Consider the following 20,577-nt stretch of genomic DNA (forward strand, 5'->3'; position numbering starts at 1 on the left):
TTTGGGTTTGCGCAGAGGCACAAAGGCTTCTGCAAATGGGTCCCTCTGGGATTTGGCGTTCAGGCATCGCCGGTCGGGGTTGGGTTTGCCCAGTGAAGAACTGGGCCAGACCCGCTCGCCGAGGAGGGCCGCAGCGAGGGGCTGTCCTGGGCAACGTGGGGCTCTGGGGATGGGACCGGCGTTGGCCAGGATCGGCTCTGAATCCTGCTGGGACCCAAGGGGGCTCCTGCTGAATCCCCGCCTGCGGGATTCTGAGCAAACACTGCAATATGCCCTGGATGCTCCATCCGTAAGGGAAACCCGCACCTCTGCCTGGGCTGGAGCGGTGGATTTGGCTCTGTCCTCCGTGTCTCTCTCACCTTTAATAAAAGAGGGCTCTGCAGAGGAGATTCCCATCTAAATCCTCTCTCTGTGCATTAACCCTGATTCCCTGTAAGGAACCGGTGTGGATCCGGAGCCCTGGTGCCGGTCCTTTTCTGTGACACCATTACCTGCAGTGATTTGACTCCTGTCGCTCTGGGTCAGCATCACCAAGATGCTGTCAAAGCTGTCTGGGGGAGCAGAGAGATTAAATAAAGTCCTTTGGACCACTAAGGAACAAGAGCCTTCCATACTGCCCTGCTGAAAACGGGCATTAATGGACCATGAGTGTTTAATTAAACCAAAAGGGCAGTCGGCTGCCGTGTGCCGGGTTTCGGGCTGGTGCCCATCTGGCAGAGTGAGCATGGGAGACCGATCTGGTAGTGAGAACTCAGGTTTCGTTTGCTCTTTGCCGTGAGGACTGGTGCGGCACAGCCAGGGTCTGCCTCCCAAATCCTGGAATCATTCCCACTTTATCACCCCGCTAACGCTTTGGGCTGTTGGGTTTGGGAACCACAAGATATGATGCGATTCCAGCAGCTTCCGCGCACTGGTGTCAGTGGGACAGCTTTTTCCAATGTCTTTGTGGTGTCTCTGCTGTGGCTGAGGACATCCTGGTCTAAAGCTGGGCTGGGGAGCATGAAACCTGCTGGTGGTCTGCGATAAAACAGATCTGTGAAAAGCTCTGCAGAATGAATTACGCTGAGCTGAGTCAAAGTCACAAGTGTTCCAGCTAGGAGGTTTTGTGGAGCTGAGATCAGGTCTCTGCAGGTCCCCCGTTATCCCTCTCTGCCCTCAGCAGCTTGTCCGTGGGGGCTGCTCTTTGCTGACCATCTTTTATGGCTTTTCTGCTATGATCTTTAGGTATCTAAAGCTGAGGAGCAGTGCGTTTGGCTCTGATGTGCGGATCAGCCCCTGCCATGCCCTGAGTGATATCATCTTTTCTCTCGTACGCCGAGCATTCTGCTCTGGTTTCTGTGCTGCTTCCGGACAAGATCCCACCTGGCTGCAGGGAACACAGGGCGGTGTTGGTGATGGGTACCTTTGCTCTCTTCCTTAGTAGTGTGGCTTTCTCCACAGCAGGACACCTCAGAAGGGTTATTCAGTGCTAGAATCCTGCAGAGCATCCCGGTGTGTCTGTTGGCCAAGGCTGAAGGGCTCTGCTGCCTTTTCCCTCGCATGTGCTCTGCCTGAGTGAAGGGCAGGAGGGAGCTGAGCTGCTACTGCTGCTCCAGAGGCTGCTCAAGTTTCTTATTGTATATTCTAATTGAGCTTTGCACGGTGGGATGCAATGGGAGCCAGAAGGCAAAGATGGCAATGGGGATTTCCTTGCATTGACGTTTGTATTTCTTGACCTTTGAAGAGGAACGGCTGTGGTGTCACGGTGGACTCAGTGTCACTGCTATAACTGCAGCTTTTGTAAGCCTTGCGCTTGTGCTGAGGTTTCATTTTGGTTTTGGCTCTACCTGGCTTCCTACTGGGTTGGCCGGGGATTATTTTGGAAAGCTTTACTTAGCTCCCAGCTGTTGTTTCGATTCCTTTTGTCCCTCACCTTCCTGTACTCCCTGGGGTTGTTATTTCTGTTCTGTAAGGGTTTTGCTTCTCAACGTGGGGGCGGTCACGCCAGCTCAAAAAAGAACAAAAATAGGAGATGGGAGAGCGGCACTGAGAGTGCTCAACGTCACAGGACAGGAAAGGGATTGTTGAGAGCGCAGGAGGCCGGACAGGCGGAGGATGGAGGCTGGTGAGCAAGCTTAGAAGAAAAATCACTTTTTCCTTTCTATTTTTCAATGCTAAAACAAAGTGAGAGGCAAAAATCACCAGTGGTTGATGTGAGACTGATGAACGGTGTCTGTCCTGTGTTCATGGCTGAGCTGCAGAGCTCAGCGCTACGAATTACCTTTGCGTGCAGGAGATTGTGGAATCGGAGCTCATTGCTGCTCCTGGAACCGCCTGGAGGAACACGAGACGTTTATAAACGAGGATACGTGCGTTTGCGTTCTCCTTTTTCCCCTGTGCCATCAGGGCTGTTGCTGTTCGGTGTTTGTTTGGCTTCCCCCTCTCCATCCGTCGTTTGGGGTAACATCATTGTGGGGGTGTTGGGACTCCTGGGGTTCGGCGCTCCAGCACGGTTCTGTGTTCTTGCTGATCTTTTATTCTTTTCTTTAAGCAGGAGCTGGTGGTGGGGAGCGAAGAGCTGGGCTGGCACAGCTGGGGCAAAGAAAGGGCGAAGATACCCGGGACAGGATGTTCCCAGCATCCTCCAGCTACTGCCTTCCAAAGCCCCGTGTCTTTGCCGTTCCCTGCTTGGCCCCTTTCTGTCCCAGCGTGGATGCGGTGGGAAGCTCAGTCCGGATTAGCACAGCCGTGCTCAGACAGCGGCCCAGCTCATCAGGCTCCGCTCGGGCTGGCCGAGGGTGGGTAAGTGGCTCACAGTGGCACTGAGAAGGCAGCTAAAAGCTGTCCGCTTTCTACCGCGCTGCATCGTAGGTGACGGCAGCGTCAGGCGCGGCTTTCCCAGGCAGCGGAGGAGCTGTGAGTGGCTCCCGCATCTTGGACAATCCCTCTTAAGCAGTGGAACAAGGGGCTTCTCCACCTGCTGTGGCCACGAGCTGCGAGCAGGGCCTTTGGGTTTCTTCACTGCTCGGGGTAGGAGTGTTTCTTCACTGGGATTTTGAGTCCTCGCCTGCAGGCTTGGAGCTCCGGGATGAGCTCGGCAGGGTTGGCAACCGCTTCCCACCTGAGCTCCGCACTGAGCAGGCGAGGGGACAGGATGCGCTCCTTAGGAAGCCACTGCCCCGCAGATGGAAAAGATGGACAAGTCAGCAGAAATGGAGATCGCCAGTAGTTTTACACCTCAAGGTAGGCAGAACCCACGCAGCCACGGCCTCGTGCGTGAGCCCAGTCCACCGTGCTGCGCCCACGCTGGCAGTGAGCTCCTGCCCGCAGCACCGCGGCTCCTTGGCCAAAAGCTCTCCGAATGAACGTGTTTCTTTGCAGCCGCGTGAAGGTGCCCGATGCGTAGAAGGAGCATAAACACAGCAGAGGGAGAGCAGCCTCCAGCCAGCCCTGGACGCCAAGGAACGACTCCTGCAGCTGCTGCGGCCACAGAGCAGCTGCCTCGCCCGGTGCCCGCTCCTACCAACAAACAGGTTTGCAGCCAGGCCTTTCAGACAATCTTCCTTTAATACAAAGTCAATATATCTACATACACAGTGGTAGGAAAACCACTTACTGTTTCAGTTTGAAATAACAGTGTGAAAGCAACAGCACTTTGCTCTCATACAAAGGAAAAAACCTCCCCCCCCACCTCGTCCAGTAAGATTTTGCTGCAACATATGTAGAAATTTGGGCAACTTTTACACAAATAAGAAGTAAAACCTTGAAGAAGCCTTTCCTTCGTTTCTTTTGTTTTTCAGTTAAAGACAGGAAACAGGGGGGGTTTCTGGGCAGCAGCGATGGCCGGGATTACCGCAAGCAGTGTTGGGGGCGGCCTCTGCCTCGCCTACACCCGCACGAGAGTTGTCGACACCCCAGCACGTGGCCGGGGCCATTGCCTGGGCTGGTGAATCCCCTCCGTGTGTGCTGTGGCTCCGACACTGCCATCCTCCTGTCCTCACTCAAGGACACGGTGCGGTTCCACCTCCCCATCCGCCCCTGGCCCTGCTCCGAGCGGGCAGCGGGGCCGAAGGGGAGCAAGCTGGCACTGCTGCGCGTCCGGGCCTGCCCGCGGAGCTCACGCCCCTCCTGATATGTCTGTGATTTTAAAACAAAAGAACCCCCAAAAAAATCCAGAAAGGACGTTTTTGTTCTTACATGATCAAGTTAAACCTTTTAAATGGTAGAAAAGCAATATGTAGAAGTAGCAATTTGCACTGCATTTTTATATATCACAGCCATTACACGTAACATTTCTACAGTGAAAAAATAGACTGTCTTTGAACAGAATATGAACAAATAAGCAAATTTTTCTTTTAAATTCATTGACTGATATTCTTTGTCTTTTTTTTTTAAAAAAAAAAGGAAAAAATACACTATTTAAAAAAAAGGTAATGTCACTCGTTACAGTTACAGAGACACTTTAAAGAAAGCCACTCACAGGATTTGCCACCGAATGCATCATACGTGATGTTCCCCCCGTTCTCTCTATGGCCGGGGCACGCTCGTCGCTGTGGGATGGGACCATCCCGAGAGCATCCCTGCGCAGCTCCCGGAGCGCAGCGCTCGCAGGGAGGGCGGCCAGCGAGCGGCTCCTGGGGACGGAGCTCCTGGGTGCTGCGCTCCCGGCCAGCGGCACAAATGGGGCTGTGTGAATGTGCAAAGAGAAGGGGGAAGGAACTGCCTTTCTTTATGGGGTCCCCACCCCTGCGCCGGGTAACGAATGCCTTTGTGGAGCCGGATGGGGGCAATGGGAGCAGCTGGCAGCGAGCCCAGCGCAGGGGAGCTGCCACCTCTGCCCATCCCCGCAGCAGGCGAGAGGAGAGGCCACACCGCTCAGCCAAGTCGGGGTTTTATCTCTCTCTCTCTCTCTAATTTTAAATACCCTAAAAAATAAATTTTGGAATTAGAAGAATTGAGGAATGTTCCAAGTATTCAAAATGTGAGCTATAAAACCTCTCGCCTGGCAGGGGCGTTCCGGGAGCGGTGGTTGCACGGGGCCTGTAAAAGCCCAGCCTCCCCCCGGGGGGGACACTGAGGTTATTAAGACTCCAGCCAGAAGAACTCCTGCCCCTCTGTTTGCCCAAGTGTTGAGATTTAGTGCCTTGTCTTATCTTTTACAGAACACCTTCAATTCTGCAAGTGACTTCCTTTAAAGACTGCCAACTATATTAGTAAATAAACTGAACTCTAATGATGTAACCAAAGTCGGTTTCCTTCCCTTCTCCAGCAGTAACGTTTCGCAAGGCGTGTTTTAGCTTTTGGATCCGTTTCACGATGTCCAATCGTCCTCCACAGCGAACACCACTTGAGGTAACTAGAGCAGTTCACCACTTAAAGCAATCCTTCAGCGATCTCCTGAGCTGCCTCTTCGTGGTCCAGGTTACAACACGGAGTTCCTGAAGGGGTGTTCCTTTCAATCCTCCCCCTGCTCCCCAATGCCTTGTCCAGATGAAAAGGTACTTCTTCTGAGTCAGTTTTGTTAAGTTCAAGCGCTCCTCCTGGGTCAGAAGAGGCCTTCCAGGACTTAAGTGGTTGGTAGAGTCTGCACAACGGATGGCTTTTTATGTTGCATAGTGATCAAAACTCCCCAGGTACTCCAGCGCTGCCTGGTAACAGAACTGGTACTCGTCCTGCAACAGCAAAGAGCAGCCTCAGCGGTTTGAAACGGCTCTTCAGGAGCTCTGCCCGCACGTACTCGGGCAGGAACCACACACAGACTCTGTTCAGAGTTACAAACTGGGAAAGGAACCCCTTCTCTCTATTGTTTGTGCGTCTGGGACGTGGGTCACCTTCCCCCCCTCCCCGTTCTGGCTGTGTTCAGGGGCAGCGGTGAGAGGATTGCGGCCAGCAGACAGGGCCGAGAGCTTTCAGAGACTTTATAACAAAGGGAATTGGGGTTTTTTATTAGTTAAGTAAAAGCAGCAGTGCAGCCTGGGCTCACGCACTCGTCAGATTAAGGGTTTGCTGGCCTCGTGCTCTGCAACCGCGTCCTCGGCCTGTGACAGGATGGGTTCCCCGCTCCCCCTCACCTCTGTTTGCACCATGGCGGGTCGTTGTGTTCGCAGCATCTTTACTGTCTGGAAAATATCTACAACACCCTCGTAACGCATTCTTTCCAGGACGATACTCAAGGTGATGAACACTCCGGTCCGGCCCACGCCAGCGCTGCAGGGACAGGACAAGAAAAAGAGACGGTAGGTGGAGTGTTCAAACGCTTTCCTAAATGCTGAGGCTATGGTACAGCTGAGCTGATGCTGTGTCTTATGAACATGAACCTGCCAGAACGGGAGGGCCTTGGTCAGCCCTTGGGGAGGTACGAAAGGGTAAAACTGCCCACGTGTGTGACCTGAACAGAGGTCTGAGACACTGAAGTGAGAAAAGCAAAAGCTCGGGGTAGTGGTGATGGGCATTCAGCATGAGAATTATTCCTGAACTGTAACATTAGGCTTTTAAAATGAAGTAATTTGAAGAATGTGTTATCCTCTCCTGCCCAGGGGTAGGAAGGTACAATTCTTCCTATCAGTGAACACAAGCCAGCAGCGTTAGAGGCACAGAACACTGTAAAACAACTGCTAATTCTGAAAGTCAAATATTAACATAGAATTTCCTTCGGAGCATCAGCATTTCATAGCTCTCCCCGAGACAAAAAGGGTCAAAGACCCCTTGTGGGCAGTGCTGAGGCCTGAAGGGAGGGGAGTTGGGTTGGCAGAGGCAAGAGTGTTTGGCATCCCCCCTCCAGCCCCCTCAAGAAATCTGCCTGCAAAGATGGGGAAAGGAGGGAGAGAGCTGCAGGATTTCAATTCCTTCTGCTCATTTGCATCCTCAGGGGCCCGAGATGTTCCTGTCGGTGCGTGCCTACCTGCAGTGGACAGAGATGGGGCCATCCTGGCCGAACTGCTCCTTGGTCTTGTGTACCTGCCCGATGAAATCGATGAACCCTTCTCCCGATTTTGGCACGCCTTGCTCTGGCCAGTCGGTGAACTGGAACTGGCGAACGGTTCGTGACTGTCCATCCTGGGGAGAGAACAGGGATTCTGAAAATATCCCGGATGGGCGGTGCTGAAGAAAATGGCAACACTCTCCTCCCCTTTGTCATTCATTCAGGGGCACAAAAAGTGGAACCAACTCTGTGTTATAATCAGAGATTATTGAGATCTTTAATGAAGCTGCTTGTGGTGCAGCTGCCGTTTCAGAGCGGGTCTCGGTGCGGATCCGCCCCTGGCAGGAGGACTGGCAGCCCTGACCACCGCACGGCCCGCGCAGATGGAGGCTCCAGCCAGGAACAGTCAAGGTGAGGTGATGGCCTCTCCATCCATCTCAGACAGAGCTGCTGTGGTGTCAGAACTGCAGCTGGCAGCAAGATAAATCTTGTTCTGCCAGAACTGATGAGGCCATCGTCCCCTCAACCTTGCAAATGGAGTTACTGGGTTCTACAGTACAGGCAAGCTCGGAGGCAGAGGCCTCTGCTCTGAGAGCCAGGGTGACATTTGCTAAACAAGTTTCAAAAGGTACCAAAACACTCCTTCAGCAGAGAAATGTGGCACAATCTGAGATGATCTGAATAAGAATCTTGAGTGGCTCTGTCCCTCAGAGCACGAGGAACCACGGCTCCTCCTGAAGCCCAAGGAGAAGTGCCCATGTTCCATAGGGTGGGCAGTACTCTCTGCAGGCCTCCGCTTTCATTCGCTCTTTGGCGAGATGCTATTTTCTGTTTTCATCTTAAGCAAAGAGAAGCAACGACTCAATCCATTTCTAACAGAGCGATAAGGAATCAGAGGGTAGAAAACTCCTTTCAGTTTGTAAAACAACATATTCCAGTACAGCCTGTGCGTTCTGTTCCTCATTCCTAAGCCCACTGATGCTAATCCCAGCCTTTCACGAAGTGTCTGTACCTCAGACTTTCTTACAGGACCTGAAACACTTCAAAGTCTCTCTCCTCCTCCGTTGCACGGGTTCACCGCACCCCAGCTGTAACCGTGGCGCAGCACTTACCCTGGCGTCGGTGACCTTGAACTCCCGCAGGATGTACTGAGGCATGTTGTACTCGGCCATGGGATCTACTACGAAGTACTGGTACCGGGCAGAGCGCTCCGCGGGCCAATACTGATGGCACTTTTCCTGCCGAGGGGAAGGGAAGGTCTCCGTTAGCCCTTGCGCGGTCGGCTCCCCCCCCCAGCTTCCTGCAGCACACTCACCCGACCCATCTCGCGCAGCTTGGTCAGCATCACGACGATGGTGGAGTTGTTCTCCCACAGCATCCGCCAGAAATCCTCAGTGGTCTCTGCCAGAGGCCCTTGCGTAGCGATGTACGCCTTCTGCTGCCTGAAAAAAGAGCCGAACCCCAGGGGGAAGTCAAGGAGCTGTGGAGAATTGCTTGAGCAGCTTTGGGAAACACATACAAAGGCTAGAGAGCCAGTCGAACATATAGAAATCCTGGGAAAGGACTAGAACAGGGCAAGGATTAAGGGGGTGGGAGGTGGCTTTGGCACTAATGGCTACAAAAAAGGTAACAGTGAAGCATCTTCTAAACACCATTTCCAAGGGTTAAATCAAGATTACGCTAGTGTGACGGATATGGAGGAAGGCGTAACAGGCTGTGTGCTGCGTTCCTGGAATTGGAATCCTTTGGGGGTCTGAATAGCCCCAAGAATTCAGCTGCAGGCACAGAGGTGCCTGAAGTGCCGGTGCCGCAGCGCAGGCCAGGATTGCTGATGCACCTGGAGGGGAGGGAACCCGCGGGGCTGCTCCGTTCCCTCACCTCTGTGCCAGGCTCCGAGCCCCGCGGCGAGGCTGCGGCGCTGAGGGCTGGAGCACGTGGCACGGATTGCCTGGAGGAAACCATCGCAACTGCCACATCCCAAAGTCACAAAGTAAAGGCTGATCTGTTTTTAGAAACCGCCCAATGGCAAAAATCCACCCCTCACTGAGGCTCTGTGTTCAGGACCTGCAGCTGGAGGAGGGTTGGGGTTTGCTCGAGGGAAGAAGTAATTTTAAGACCACAGAGAATAAAGTTATCCGAAGGCTGGATGTGAACCTGTGTGGGGGTTGCTGCTCATCAGCACTGCTGAGAGCTGTACAGCTGGGAGAGGGACAGCACAACTGCCCGTGTGAAGACCTGGTCCATCCCGTGGTAATTCTGTGTCCTCAGGCTCGGAGAGGAGGCCCCGAGCGCAGGCAGTGAGGTGTGGTTTACCTGTAGCCATCAATAAAGCTGGCATTGATGTAGTCCGACCCCTCCACTCCCCGGATGGGCTGCAGGCAGACCCGCGTGGTCTCGTAGGGCATGATGTTGACAAGGCGGTTCTTGAATTTGTTGCATGGGAGGTTGGCGCTGATGAACCGGGAGGTGTGGGCTTTGGAGTTGGCGAGGCGCTGGAGGCACAAACAGAGCCAGAACCTTCTGTTCAGTATTTTTGTGCTAGATCCCTGTGCCACCCCGCTTGCCCTCCATATTCCATCACACCTTGTGTGCCTCCCTTTTTGTTTGGGGCAGGGATGGAGCCCAAGACTTCTCCCCCAGCAACACTTTCAAAGGAAAAAAGAAAGCTTAAAAGCCTTCTCTACAGAACGAGCAAGTTCCACCTGGATTTGAGTGACCAGTCTGCTATGCGTGTGCCACGGCACAAAGCTCCCGTGAGCCTTCCCCAGCGCCCGCTGCCCCCATTCACGCATCTCCCGGTACCTTGAACTCCAGCTCCATCCCCGTCACGTGCTCTCCGACTTCGATCTGTGCCAGTTTCTGGATGTACGTGTAGAGATTCCGAGCTGGGACCTCGGTGTTGCCGCAAGCAACAGCCTCAAGCAAGGCATCGTGGATGAAGCTGTACTGGTCCTCCGTCTGCACCATGTAGTTCCGCTGCGACCTCATGAGGGTGACGTGCCCATAAATGTCCACTGTCTTCTCATGTTTGATCCTCTCCAGCATGGCATCGATCACAATGAAGCAGCCGGTGCGCCCAACGCCCGCACTGGAAAGAAAAGGGACAAAATGAAGCCATGGCCCATTCCACCCCCAAGGAAGACGTTCCGAAGGGCCATGCAGGAGGGAGAATATTTCCTCTACCACAAAGAACAGCGAACAGGAGGGAGACACAGACACACAGGGCAGAGTGTGAACAGTAAGTGTACCCGGTGACTGGGGAGGAACCACGGCCTCGTGGGCACAGCGATCGATGGACCGAGGCAAAGGAAACCTTGGCCAAACGAGCAGGGCCAGCATTTGGTGGATTTTGTTGCGTTGCAGGTGCTGGCATCTCGAAGCTGGCGAGCACTGCTGCTCGCTCACCTCGGTTTGCTGCTCTAAACATCATTCAAACGCAGCTTCGGAGGGTTTGGGCAGCGGCACAGTACGTGGTGGGGACAGCAGAGACACTGAGGCCACTGCTGCTCCAGTCACTCCAGCGTGTGAGCACTGGGACCAGTAAAGACTACACTGGAGCCCACAAAGGCATTTGTGAGCCTGACCTGGGGCCAGTGCTGCCACCACAGCACGGAGTGCCTGCTGGGAACGTCCGCTCCCCGTCCGTGCGCAGAGCGGAAACTTTCACAGCCAAATCTGGTTTTGGGCCCCGGGACAGGATGGAAGATGGGAAGGTGCCACTGTCGATGTGCTTCCCCACTGCTCTGCCCTGTTTCTCCTGCCTCTTCCTCTGCGATGTCCCCGCACAGGAGCTCTCCTGGCTGACACAGAACAGCAATGGCAATTCCAGGCAGGAGGCTCCAGGCTGGAACAAAAGGCTGGCACGATCTAAGCAACTTTAATCACTCAGATCATTCAGCAGCCGAGAAGCTACAGATTTTGTAAATGAGTAACGTGCGTCACCTCTTTCCCTAAATGCTTTTGTGCATTGAGGTAACATCAAACCTGTGTGTAAGGGCATTGGTGACCCAGCAGGGCTCTGTGGGTCTGTGTGTTTCCTGCTGTTAATAAAGGGACTCCTTTTACCATCCCAGTGCAGTCCCTTTTTTCCTGAAGCCCCCTTGATCCCTGTTAATGAGGTGCTGCACACCTGAGCCGAGCAGGTGACTGGAGCTTTGGCAGGAATTTGGCAGCCGATCTGGGAGCCGATTCCTGCGCATTGTGTGCTGACAGCTCTCTTTATTCATTTTCTGAGGCACACGATAATTGCCATCTGCGAGGTTAGCGATAAGTTGCCCGCTTCCAAAGGCTGCTGAAATGGCGTTCTCTGGGAGAGGCGGGATTGGCTCCCCCTGCAGCCTGCACAACTCGGATCTTCCCTCAGCGCTGAGTAACCCACGGGCTCCTCCACACCCTCCTGAGAAACCCCGGGATTTATCCAAGCTGAGGCTGCAAGCATTCCTTGTTGGGTTGTAAAATGAATCAGGGAACGCTACCTGCCCACAAGGGCCTTCAGTTTGTCATGATCACAACGGCTGCAGCGCTCAAACCCCTCTTTCAGTCACTGTCGGCCCCCCTTTTGGCAGCTCTGCCCCCCAACACGCGGTGCGGCCACACCAGCAGCTTCCTAGGCTGCACCTGATCCTCCTTCCTTGCCGAGACGAGAAACAACCACTACGCACAGACCCAGACACCAGCGCCGCACGGGGCGCATCCCATCGCTAATGACATCTCATGAAATGCTGCACTCGACGAAAACCCCAAGCATCCTCCTCAGAAGCTGCTGGGAATCCACTTCCCAGGGCAGCTCTCGCTTGCTGGCTGCTCGCTAGGAGCCTGAGTGCATCTCCTGCGGTGACTCGACACCCTTCGGCACATCTGCCTCCCCTGCAGGCCCCGTGCGAGAGTCGAGGGAAGGAACCGGTACCTGCAGTGCACCACGATGGGGCCGGCGTCGGAGGGGTTGCAGGTCTTCACCCGTCTCAGAAACGCCAGGAACGGGGTGGGGTACTCGGGGACCCCGTGATCAGGCCACGCGGTGAACTGGAACTGCCGCACCTCCCGCTTCTCACTGGAACCGTTCTGCAGAGACAAAAGAGCACCGGGAGTGACGTGAGGTACCACCCACGGCCGTGGCTGCGTGTGCTGCGCGAGGAGAGCGCGCCGTGGCCCGTCTCTGGGAGGAACAGGAGCGGGAGAAGGCTCACCTTATGAAGGGAGAAGGTTCGCACACAGAACGTGGCCAGTTCAATGGTATCAAGTAATGTCACTTGAATCATTCCATAGGTGTCGGTACCTCGGCCCGGCCAGTACTGGTCACACTTTATCTGGAAGAGAAGAGGCATCACAAATCGCTGGAACAAACCTCGTGCTATGGAGGAAGCTCATTCCAGAACTTCCCTGGCATCAGAAGTGATGCTGGCTGGCAGGAAAATGGGAGGAAAGGTGCAAGAAATGTCTTTTCAGAGCACGACAGGGACAGACCCGGCTTGAAAAGCTCCCACTGACTGAGCAGGGCTTTGATGCACCACATCAATCATGTAGACAATAGACTGGAATGATCCTGCAGATCAGAGGGAACGCACTGGGGCTTGTTAAACACGAGAACTGAACGTGAAACTTGCCACACGATTAACTCCGAGACAGACCTACAAAGCATGCAAGGGGATCGAGGGTCCTCTTCTCTGCAGTTGCAAAGGAGGCTGCAGCTTTCCAGGGTGAATGGTTCAGGTTTTTAAAAGCAGTGAATCACTGAACTTTCAAGGGTGCTGGCGAAGCAGGCAGAAATCCCCACTGACAGAAACGTGGGCGCAGATGAAAGGGTTTCGCTGTTCCCCAACCCTACCCTCCAGTTCCCCGGGATTATGACTAACTAGTCATCCCGCTTGCGCATCTTACCCGTGATTTCTCCTCCAGCTTAGTCATCATAACAATGGTAGCAGAACGCTGCTCCCACACCATCCTCCAGAAGTCTCCGAAGGTCTCTGGCAGAGGCCCTTGCGTGGCGATGTAGGCATTCTGCTTCCGGTAGCCGTCGATGTAGTTGGCATTGATGTAATCACTGCCCACAATTCCTGTTTAAAACAGCAAAAGGAAGTCAGAGGATTGCGCAGGACTTCACGCAGTTGGAAGCACGAGGAATGCTTTACAGGAACGTTGTTAGACAGAATTTCCCTGCAAAACCACCACAGCCTTCACACTTTGCTGTGCGGGAGTCACAGGCTCTTTGCGAGTTCCTCCCAGCTAAAGCTCTGTGTCAAGAGGATACAAACAACTTTTTTTACAAACAATATTAAAGAGACCGAGTATCAAAGCCTTGAGGCTCTGGTCTCTCACTCCTACTACCAACAGGACCAAAGTCCTGCCCTGAGGTTCTCGATTCGGTGGTCTCAAGAGGACAAGGACAAGTCCTTGGCCCCGAACGCCCTGGCTCTGGTCAGCAAACGCACCTGGGTGATGCGCTGCACCAGCCAACGTCTAATCCAGGCACAGAGCTACAGCTGGACAATGTAAGGAGAAAGCCAGGCTCAATTCAGCCAGGAAAGGCTTTGAAATTAGAGGCTTTGCCTTGCTTTAAATTGTCCGCTGTCATTTTTAGGACTGGGTTTTTTTCTGCCCATGAGTTACGGGCTATTGAGTTACAGCTGCTCGCCTGCGTCCTCGCTTGAGGGGTTTGATGGGAGCGGCAGGAGGAGCCGCCAGCGGGAAGAGGGTGATTGGGAATGGCAGGAGAAAACTGTTCTGAAGTTGAAACGGACACTGGCAAGCGCTGATGTCCAGGTTCAGCTTTAGAGCCTCTGGGACTGGCACGGAGCATCCGCACTGCTGGGCGATCTGGCCCGTTCCCTAGGACGGCGGAGCGGCTGGCAAGGCTGGCAGGTTTCTGCTAACCTATGATTAACTCGGAACAGAGCGCTTCCCTCGTGGCTGGAGGAGGAGCAGCACCGACATGGAATTGGGTCCTCATCCTGCTGCAGCCATAGACATCGCTGCTTCCGTGGGCGAGGAGCGATCCAGGCCGGATCGCCTGCCAGCCCTCAAGGGTACTCGGTAATTTCAGCTGCTGGTAGAAATGGCTTCTGATTAAATTTCTGGAGGGTTTCCTGCCCCTATTCCTTCCCAATCTGAAATTTCAGGAGGGAAGGCGGCTGTGCAGCGGCAGCAGGAATGTGATCAAGGCTGAGCTTCCAGAATTAATCTCCTCCCCAGCCCCCTCGGGTCCACTCTGTAATTTAAAGTAGTGGCCATGAGCTCCTGCAATATTTTGCTGGGTGACAGGGCCAGTTACAGAGAAGTCACGGAATTAAAGCCATTGCTTTTTCCTGACCAAGCAGACGGTGACAATGTGCAGCCTTGACAAATCCAGATTTAAACAAAGAGAAAGCAACAACCAATTCCTCCAACTCCTTTCATCTTCCAGCCCTCAGCATAAACACAGCCTGGTGGGAAGGAGCGCACCAGCCAAGGCACGTCAGAACCTCTCAGATGCTTGAGAACCACGCCGTGGCCTGCCGTGCTCGCTCAAACATCCTTCATCCCAACACTCCTATTCCTCTCTTTTCACTTAAGCGACATGGCAACTTTTAACAGACTTTGCTTTCCTTTCCTTGAGTCATACAATATTAATCTCAGAAGAAAACCAAGCCAGAACAGAGTCATCTCCAAAATGAGGAATGCTGGAAATCCTCTAACGCAGTCCAGATTCCTGCAGCTTCTTGGCTAATCACCACGATGGGCTGTTATCTACCTGCATCCCTCAGAGTCACCTTGGCAGAGGGAGATTATTCCAGCACTTCCCTGCCATGAAGGCTTTCCAAATTAACCTCTCCATTCCCCCAGGGTCACAGGACATCCCACGGCCCCTCTGCTCAGAGCCGCTCTTGGCAACACAAGACTGGCTGAAAGGTCTTATCCACACTGCACAGCCACATGGCCCGAGACAACGGAACTCAAATGGTCTCTTGGCAGCAGCGAGCAGAGCAGGTGCCCTGTTAAACTCCATCTCCTCTCCGCCAGAAGCCCCTCTCATCCTGGCGGGCACCAAAGCAGCTTTGTCCAGAGTCAGAAGCAGTAAGATTTAATGTACATTTTCCAACTGCCCCATCGCCCCTGCACGAAGCTCAGGAAACAATTTCTGACCCACCAGGCTAACACCAACCCCTTCTTATTCCAAGAGCCAGAATAATAATTATTTTGAGGCCGGGACTGCAGCAGCACTGCATATCAAATCATCTTTATGTCCGTGCCACTCGGCAGCCCCATCTCTGCTGTGCTGCTCAAGCACACATGTAGAATTAGCCCCGTGCTTGCTTCTCGTTCACCTGCCGTACGGGCACACTGCACATCACTGCCACCAGGCCCTGTTCCTGCTCTTGCTACAGCACTGCGTGGTCTGAATTCTTCCCGCTAGCCAGGAACGTATCAGGGATCTCTAAACAAAGCAAAGGCAGTTTCTTGATAAACCAGCCCTTGAAACGAGAGACGCAGCTCCAGGGTATGTGTCAGCCACCAGAATTCAACAAACGCCGGGTTTACAGAGGTGCCTCGTGCTCGCTAAACTCCCAGGGAGAGGCAAACGGAAGACTATAAATCGAGGGTGAAAGGGAAGGGAGAAAAAGTGTGGGCAATGGTTCCCTCGCACTGACATGCGGGAACAGGGATGCTACTGTACCTTCAAGGGGCAGCAGGATGACGCGAGAGTGGTCGTAGGCAATCACGTTTGCATAACGGTTTTTGGGCTTGTTCACTTCCAGGTTGGAGTGCTCCCAGGTGAACTGCTGGCCAGGGTCAATGGACTAGAGGAATCGAGAAGAAAGCAGAAGAGTTGGAGAGGAGAAAAGCAACAAATCAAGCTTTGAACACCTTGTTCCGCGTGGAACAGACCATGGCTCTGAAGATCTCACTGAGGAATGCAGCGTTCACTATTTGCATCCCCCAGAGCTGTTTTTTGCTGTGAGGAAGCCCCAGCATGCTCACACCCCATCTCCCTTGGCCCAAAGTGCACCCGGAGCGGTCCCTGAGAGGATTCCCCCTCTGCCATGATGCAGTGCAACCCGGTGGCAGAAGCCTCAGCGCAATTCCAGGCTGCAATCCAGAGGCCTCTGCTCGAGCTCCTGCCCTGGATTAGTTACAGCCCTGTGCTCCTGACACCGATACACGGCCGGCAATCGGGAGAGAACAACAGGAACAACCACTTCATTTAGGAAGTGATGAAGAGGCTAAATCTGTGCATGACTAAACTAAACAAAGATTAAGAGGACATAAACACCAGCATCTTGGTGAGCACTCAAACCTGGGGAAGAAGATATTTAGCTGGGACAAGGTTTATGACCATGTCTGCAAGCAAGACATGAAACACCAGGGAAAATCCTTGCTGTCACGGGTGCAGGAGGGGCCTGCGCTGCTCCATGAAGAGCAGAGACAGCGCTGTGCTACCTGGGACCACCAGGAAGGCTCAGTGCTGAAGGTCTCCCTTCAGGAGAAGGTGCAAGATGGGGAGCAAACCCCACGAGAGCCCAGCAGGGACCCAGCAGGGCAGCTCCCAGACAGAGAAGGGGCAGAAACCCTGGCCCTAAGACATGGATCAGCAGAGCTTTTTCCTAGAAAGGATGGAGCAGCAAACAATGAAATGCACTGGCGAGAAAATTCGCCCCTGCCTGTCCTGGTGATTTATGCCAGGTTTAGGGTTGTGGGTTTTTTTTTCTTCCTTAAGTCCAGCTGTCCCAGTTATGGAAATTAGGTTAATTACGTTTACCTCTAAATCCTCAGCCAGAGAATTAAATAAAACAAGGGCTTAATTCCTTCATCATTCTGCAGAGCCCTAGGGGTTTACCTCAATTGGAGGCTTGGCAGGAGCGTGCTGAGTTGTTTCCCATGGTTCGCTCTCCTCTCCCTGCCCGTGGGGCCAGGGGCTCGCAAGCACCTGCCTGGACTCAGCGCACTGTGCTGGGCGAGGATGGTCCTCGCCACGTGCCCGCTGCCCATCCCTGCCCCTGCAGACCCCCGAGCTCCCGGGCACAGCTCCGCATCACCGGTCGTGGCACCGCTGGGTACAAACCCACCCAACACAACCGTCCTTCTGCACTCCCACTGCAGAACGTTTCTAACTAATGGGTATTTATACTGTTGTAATGTGTCTGTTTGCTCTCTATCCCTCTAATCTCGCCTCGCATTCATTTCATTAGCGATGTTTGTTTAGCTCTGGCTCTCCCACTAGAGGAGGTTGGGCTGGAAAGGAGCCAGGGCACTTGGGATATTGCATTATGCAAATCAGCCTTTGAAATCTGGATCGAGCATCTTAACAGGCTGCTGCTCCCCCTGTGCCCCAGTGTGGAGTGAAAGACCCCGGCAGAGCAAACGCGCCTTCTCCAAGGGGAACCCCCCCCTCCGCAGGTGCGGAGCTGCGAGCACAGCGCTGCTTCACGCATGCTGATATCTGCGAACCAGACCGGGAGAAAGCATCCCCGAACCAGTCCTTTGTTCGGAAAAGATCCCCTCGCTCTCTGTCTGCTAACAGCAGCAGCACTCTAGACTTGTTAAGACTGAAAATACCAGGGCGTTTTATGTCTTTGAACAAGAACAACAACAATTCAGCCCTGTGTTCAGCCTGCAGCGAGCACAGCCCCACAGCCACACCGGGACTGAACCAGCGCCGACGCACAGCCCCACAGCCACAACAGCGGGAACAGAAAAGAGCAGGTTTGTGCAAATGCACAGCCCTTCTCGAAGATGAGAAGGATGCTGTGCTCCACAGAAGTAACATGGGACTATGATGCTCCTCACCTTCCCCCTCTGTCTGCCTGGGGACTGGCCAGAACCATCAGCCCCGGCAAGGTGGTCTGGGGCAGTCATTTCTACGCAGCAACCCCGGCAGGAGCGCATCTGAGCAACCAACATTAGCAGGGAGGAGACAAAGGAGCACAAAAACCCCAGAAGGGCACAAATCATCCTTTTTTTCTCAGCCTTAGCTCCAAGGCTGCTGATCATGGCAGCTGTGGACTGTTGGCCTCACCTAACTGCAGCTATCTAAACCAGGTACCACGGTCCTGGGCTTGGTCTTCTCCATGCTCAGCAGCAAGAGACGGGCACCTCTCATCCCTCCTGCCTAGCAGTCACCTTCCAGAATGCATCCCCCTGCCTGAAGGGAGCTCAGCCCCTGCCTAAGATGCTCACCTTGGGTAGGAACAGCTCAGGAACCAAGCCTTTTTGCTATGAACCGAACGTACCAAAGCACTGAGCAAGTGCGTAACTTTAAATACATATAAAGCTTTTCTATTTTGACTAACCAGATCCTTAAAATGAAGCGATGTTTATTTGGATGAGGGCCTGTCTGAATCTCCTAATTCCCTGGCTCTGCAAACCCACGCGCAGCACTCGCTCTTGCTCATACCTCATACTCTTGGGACAATTTCAGGTTATCATTAGCTTTGAGATGCTCTGTGTGTTCAGCCAGCTCGGAAACGGGGATTGGTGGGTGGCTGAGCATACCTAAAAGACAAGACAGCAGGAAAAGAATCTCATTTAATAATAACTAAAATTCACAACTATCGCACATTTTATAAGAGAGAAGAAACAAGAAAAGAAAAAATTACAATGTAAGATCTGCAATGAAAGTAGGGAGGTTAGAAGAGAAGAATTCAGGGCTCGAAATTGTGTCCTTGGAAGTAAAAAATAAAAATCAAGGAAATAAAAAAAAAAAAACCAAACAGTAAAATGAGAGTGTTCCCGTGATGGCCCCATTTTCAATGCGTAAATCAGAGCAGAACAAAAAGGAAAATCTGAAGAGCAGATGCGTGTTAGCGATTCCAATAGTGGACTTAAAATGAGCAAACGCTGCCAGAGGAACCTACGCAGCAAATGTTACAGCACCCGCAATGATCGTCAACAAACTCCAACACAAAAGAAGGGAAGGGGCAGGGATCCAGCCAACCACGGTGATGCGGGGCAGGGGGAGGGAATGCAGATGGGGGGAAGCAGGGGAGGCTTTTCAGGAATTGTCCTTCACATGATACTGGTTCTAGAAGCTTCTTGGGGAGCTCATGGATGCAACGGTGCAACCTCTGCTGCTTCCAGAGTGTGACTCGGTAGGGACGTTCAAGCCCTGTCTGCTCTTCCTGCTCCCGGCCGGTCAATGCTGGTCCCTCCGCAGCCCAGCGCGGCCACCGGCACTCTCTGCCCACATCCACCGCGGCTGCAGCTGAGGACACGGTCACCTTTTGTGATGGAGAGGTGCATCCTCTGTGGGAGGGAGGCACTCTGCTGGGGAGGCAGAAGCCTAAGGACCCTGATTCACCCACTGTCCTCACGGTTCTTCCCTGCACTCAGCTGTGCTCGTCCCGAGGCAGAGAGAACGGCCAGGAACAGGCTTGACCTTCTCCGAGATGTCTTGGGAGAGGGAGAGCCAGGCTGCACCAGCACAGCCCGACCGACGGCACCTCTCAGCCGAGCAGGGAGGGCAGGCTCGGTTTCCAGGGGGGTCTGCACATCCTGCTCCGAGGGGGCAGCCGAAGGTCTGGGAAGAGCACGAATCCTTCCCATCCTAGCATCTCAAATAGCTCAAATGGAGGTGGAAAAGCGCTCCGTGCTTTGCTCATCTGCATTGGATCATGTTTTTTCCGAAGGCTTCCCATGCCGCCTGCCAGCCGACCCCGCCGCGAGCGGCAGCGGGCAGGCGAGGACAGCAGCATGCCGAGAAAGCCCTGGGCAGTGCCCCAATGAGAAGGACAGGAGTGGAGAAGGGATGAAAGCCAGGGAGAATTTCGAGCCCCGTGGGTGTTGGTGTGTGACAAAGCAGCGGCGGTGGCAGCAGCATGGTCAGATACTCTGAAACTCAGCACATAGATGGCAAAGCAAGCATGACATCCTCAGTTTTACAGTGACCTCCAGAGAGACGCTGCCTCTCCCAGGCCTGGGGACAGGACGAGTGGGCATCTGAGCCACCACTCCAGCAGGTTCCCCCTAAGCTAACTGGACACCTACTTTCAGCACAAGGAAGTCTGGCTGAAAATAGAACGGCTGGGGGGGACGGACAGAAGAGCCCACAAATAAGCCCAAAGTATTCTGGAGGCTGTGCTGGCTCCATTTTGCTCTGGGGCAGAAAGCCTCACCCTCCTTGCTACCCGTTGCTATCCTGTAGCTCTGGATCTGGAGAAAGATTTCTCCTTTGTGTCCCACCCTGTCCTGGAAGGCGGCTGCTGCCCACCCCAGCACTGGATGCAGGCTGGAGGCATTGAGAGGAACCTGTCCCCTCCGTCCGCGTGGGATGGGGAGCCCAGCCTGACCAAGAGGTCAGAAATCAGAGACCAAACCACTGGAATGCTACAAACACTTTCCTCAGTGTCCGTCCTTCTGCCTCCGAGAGTAAGAGCTGAAGAGGGCAACACACACACCATGAGCTGTAGCATTAGAGCAAAGCCAAACCCTACCCAGAACAACCTTTGGCAACTCCATAAGCCACCTGCAGGTCCCAGTGGGCCACCCCTCCGGCTGGGAGGCAGCGGGCAGAGCTTGGCCCACCTCCGACTGCTGCTAAAAGCTAGAGATTATTTGCTAAGGCGTGCTTCGAAACACAGCACCGAAAATGAAATCCCAAATGATGAACGTAAAGGTTAAAAGGAAAGAAAAACACAATTAAAAAAAAACCCTAGTAATAATAAGCAAGCGAGAAAAACAAACCCAGATTCTCTTTGGCTCAGAAG

The 20,577-nt window shown here is 53.6% G+C and overlaps 1 protein-coding gene across 14 annotated transcripts in view; it reads right to left on the reverse strand.

The window, feature by feature from the left end:
• Window positions 1-3,838: 3,838 nt before the first annotated feature.
• The window catches only part of PTPRS (protein tyrosine phosphatase receptor type S), a 158,717-nt gene continuing 141,978 nt past the window's right edge, over window positions 3,839-20,577 (reverse strand). For all 14 annotated transcript variants that reach the window (XM_054050060.1, XM_054050062.1, XM_054050058.1 and 11 more), the window contains 12 exons: window positions 18,270-18,367; window positions 15,552-15,675; window positions 12,779-12,954; window positions 12,088-12,207; window positions 11,808-11,962; window positions 9,704-9,989; window positions 9,215-9,393; window positions 8,217-8,343; window positions 8,014-8,139; window positions 6,881-7,035; window positions 6,051-6,186; window positions 3,839-5,651 (listed from right to left, as the gene is read on the reverse strand). In XM_054050060.1, coding sequence (XP_053906035.1) covers window positions 5,583-5,651; window positions 6,051-6,186; window positions 6,881-7,035; window positions 8,014-8,139; window positions 8,217-8,343; window positions 9,215-9,393; window positions 9,704-9,989; window positions 11,808-11,962; window positions 12,088-12,207; window positions 12,779-12,954; window positions 15,552-15,675; window positions 18,270-18,367 — 1,751 coding nt within the window. In that variant the 3' untranslated portion in view covers window positions 3,839-5,582. The remainder of the gene's footprint in view (window positions 5,652-6,050; window positions 6,187-6,880; window positions 7,036-8,013; window positions 8,140-8,216; window positions 8,344-9,214; window positions 9,394-9,703; window positions 9,990-11,807; window positions 11,963-12,087; window positions 12,208-12,778; window positions 12,955-15,551; window positions 15,676-18,269; window positions 18,368-20,577) is intronic.

This window comes from Cuculus canorus, chromosome 27, assembly GCF_017976375.1.
Source record: "Cuculus canorus isolate bCucCan1 chromosome 27, bCucCan1.pri, whole genome shotgun sequence".
In the NCBI taxonomy this organism is placed as follows: Eukaryota; Metazoa; Chordata; class Aves; order Cuculiformes; family Cuculidae; genus Cuculus; species Cuculus canorus.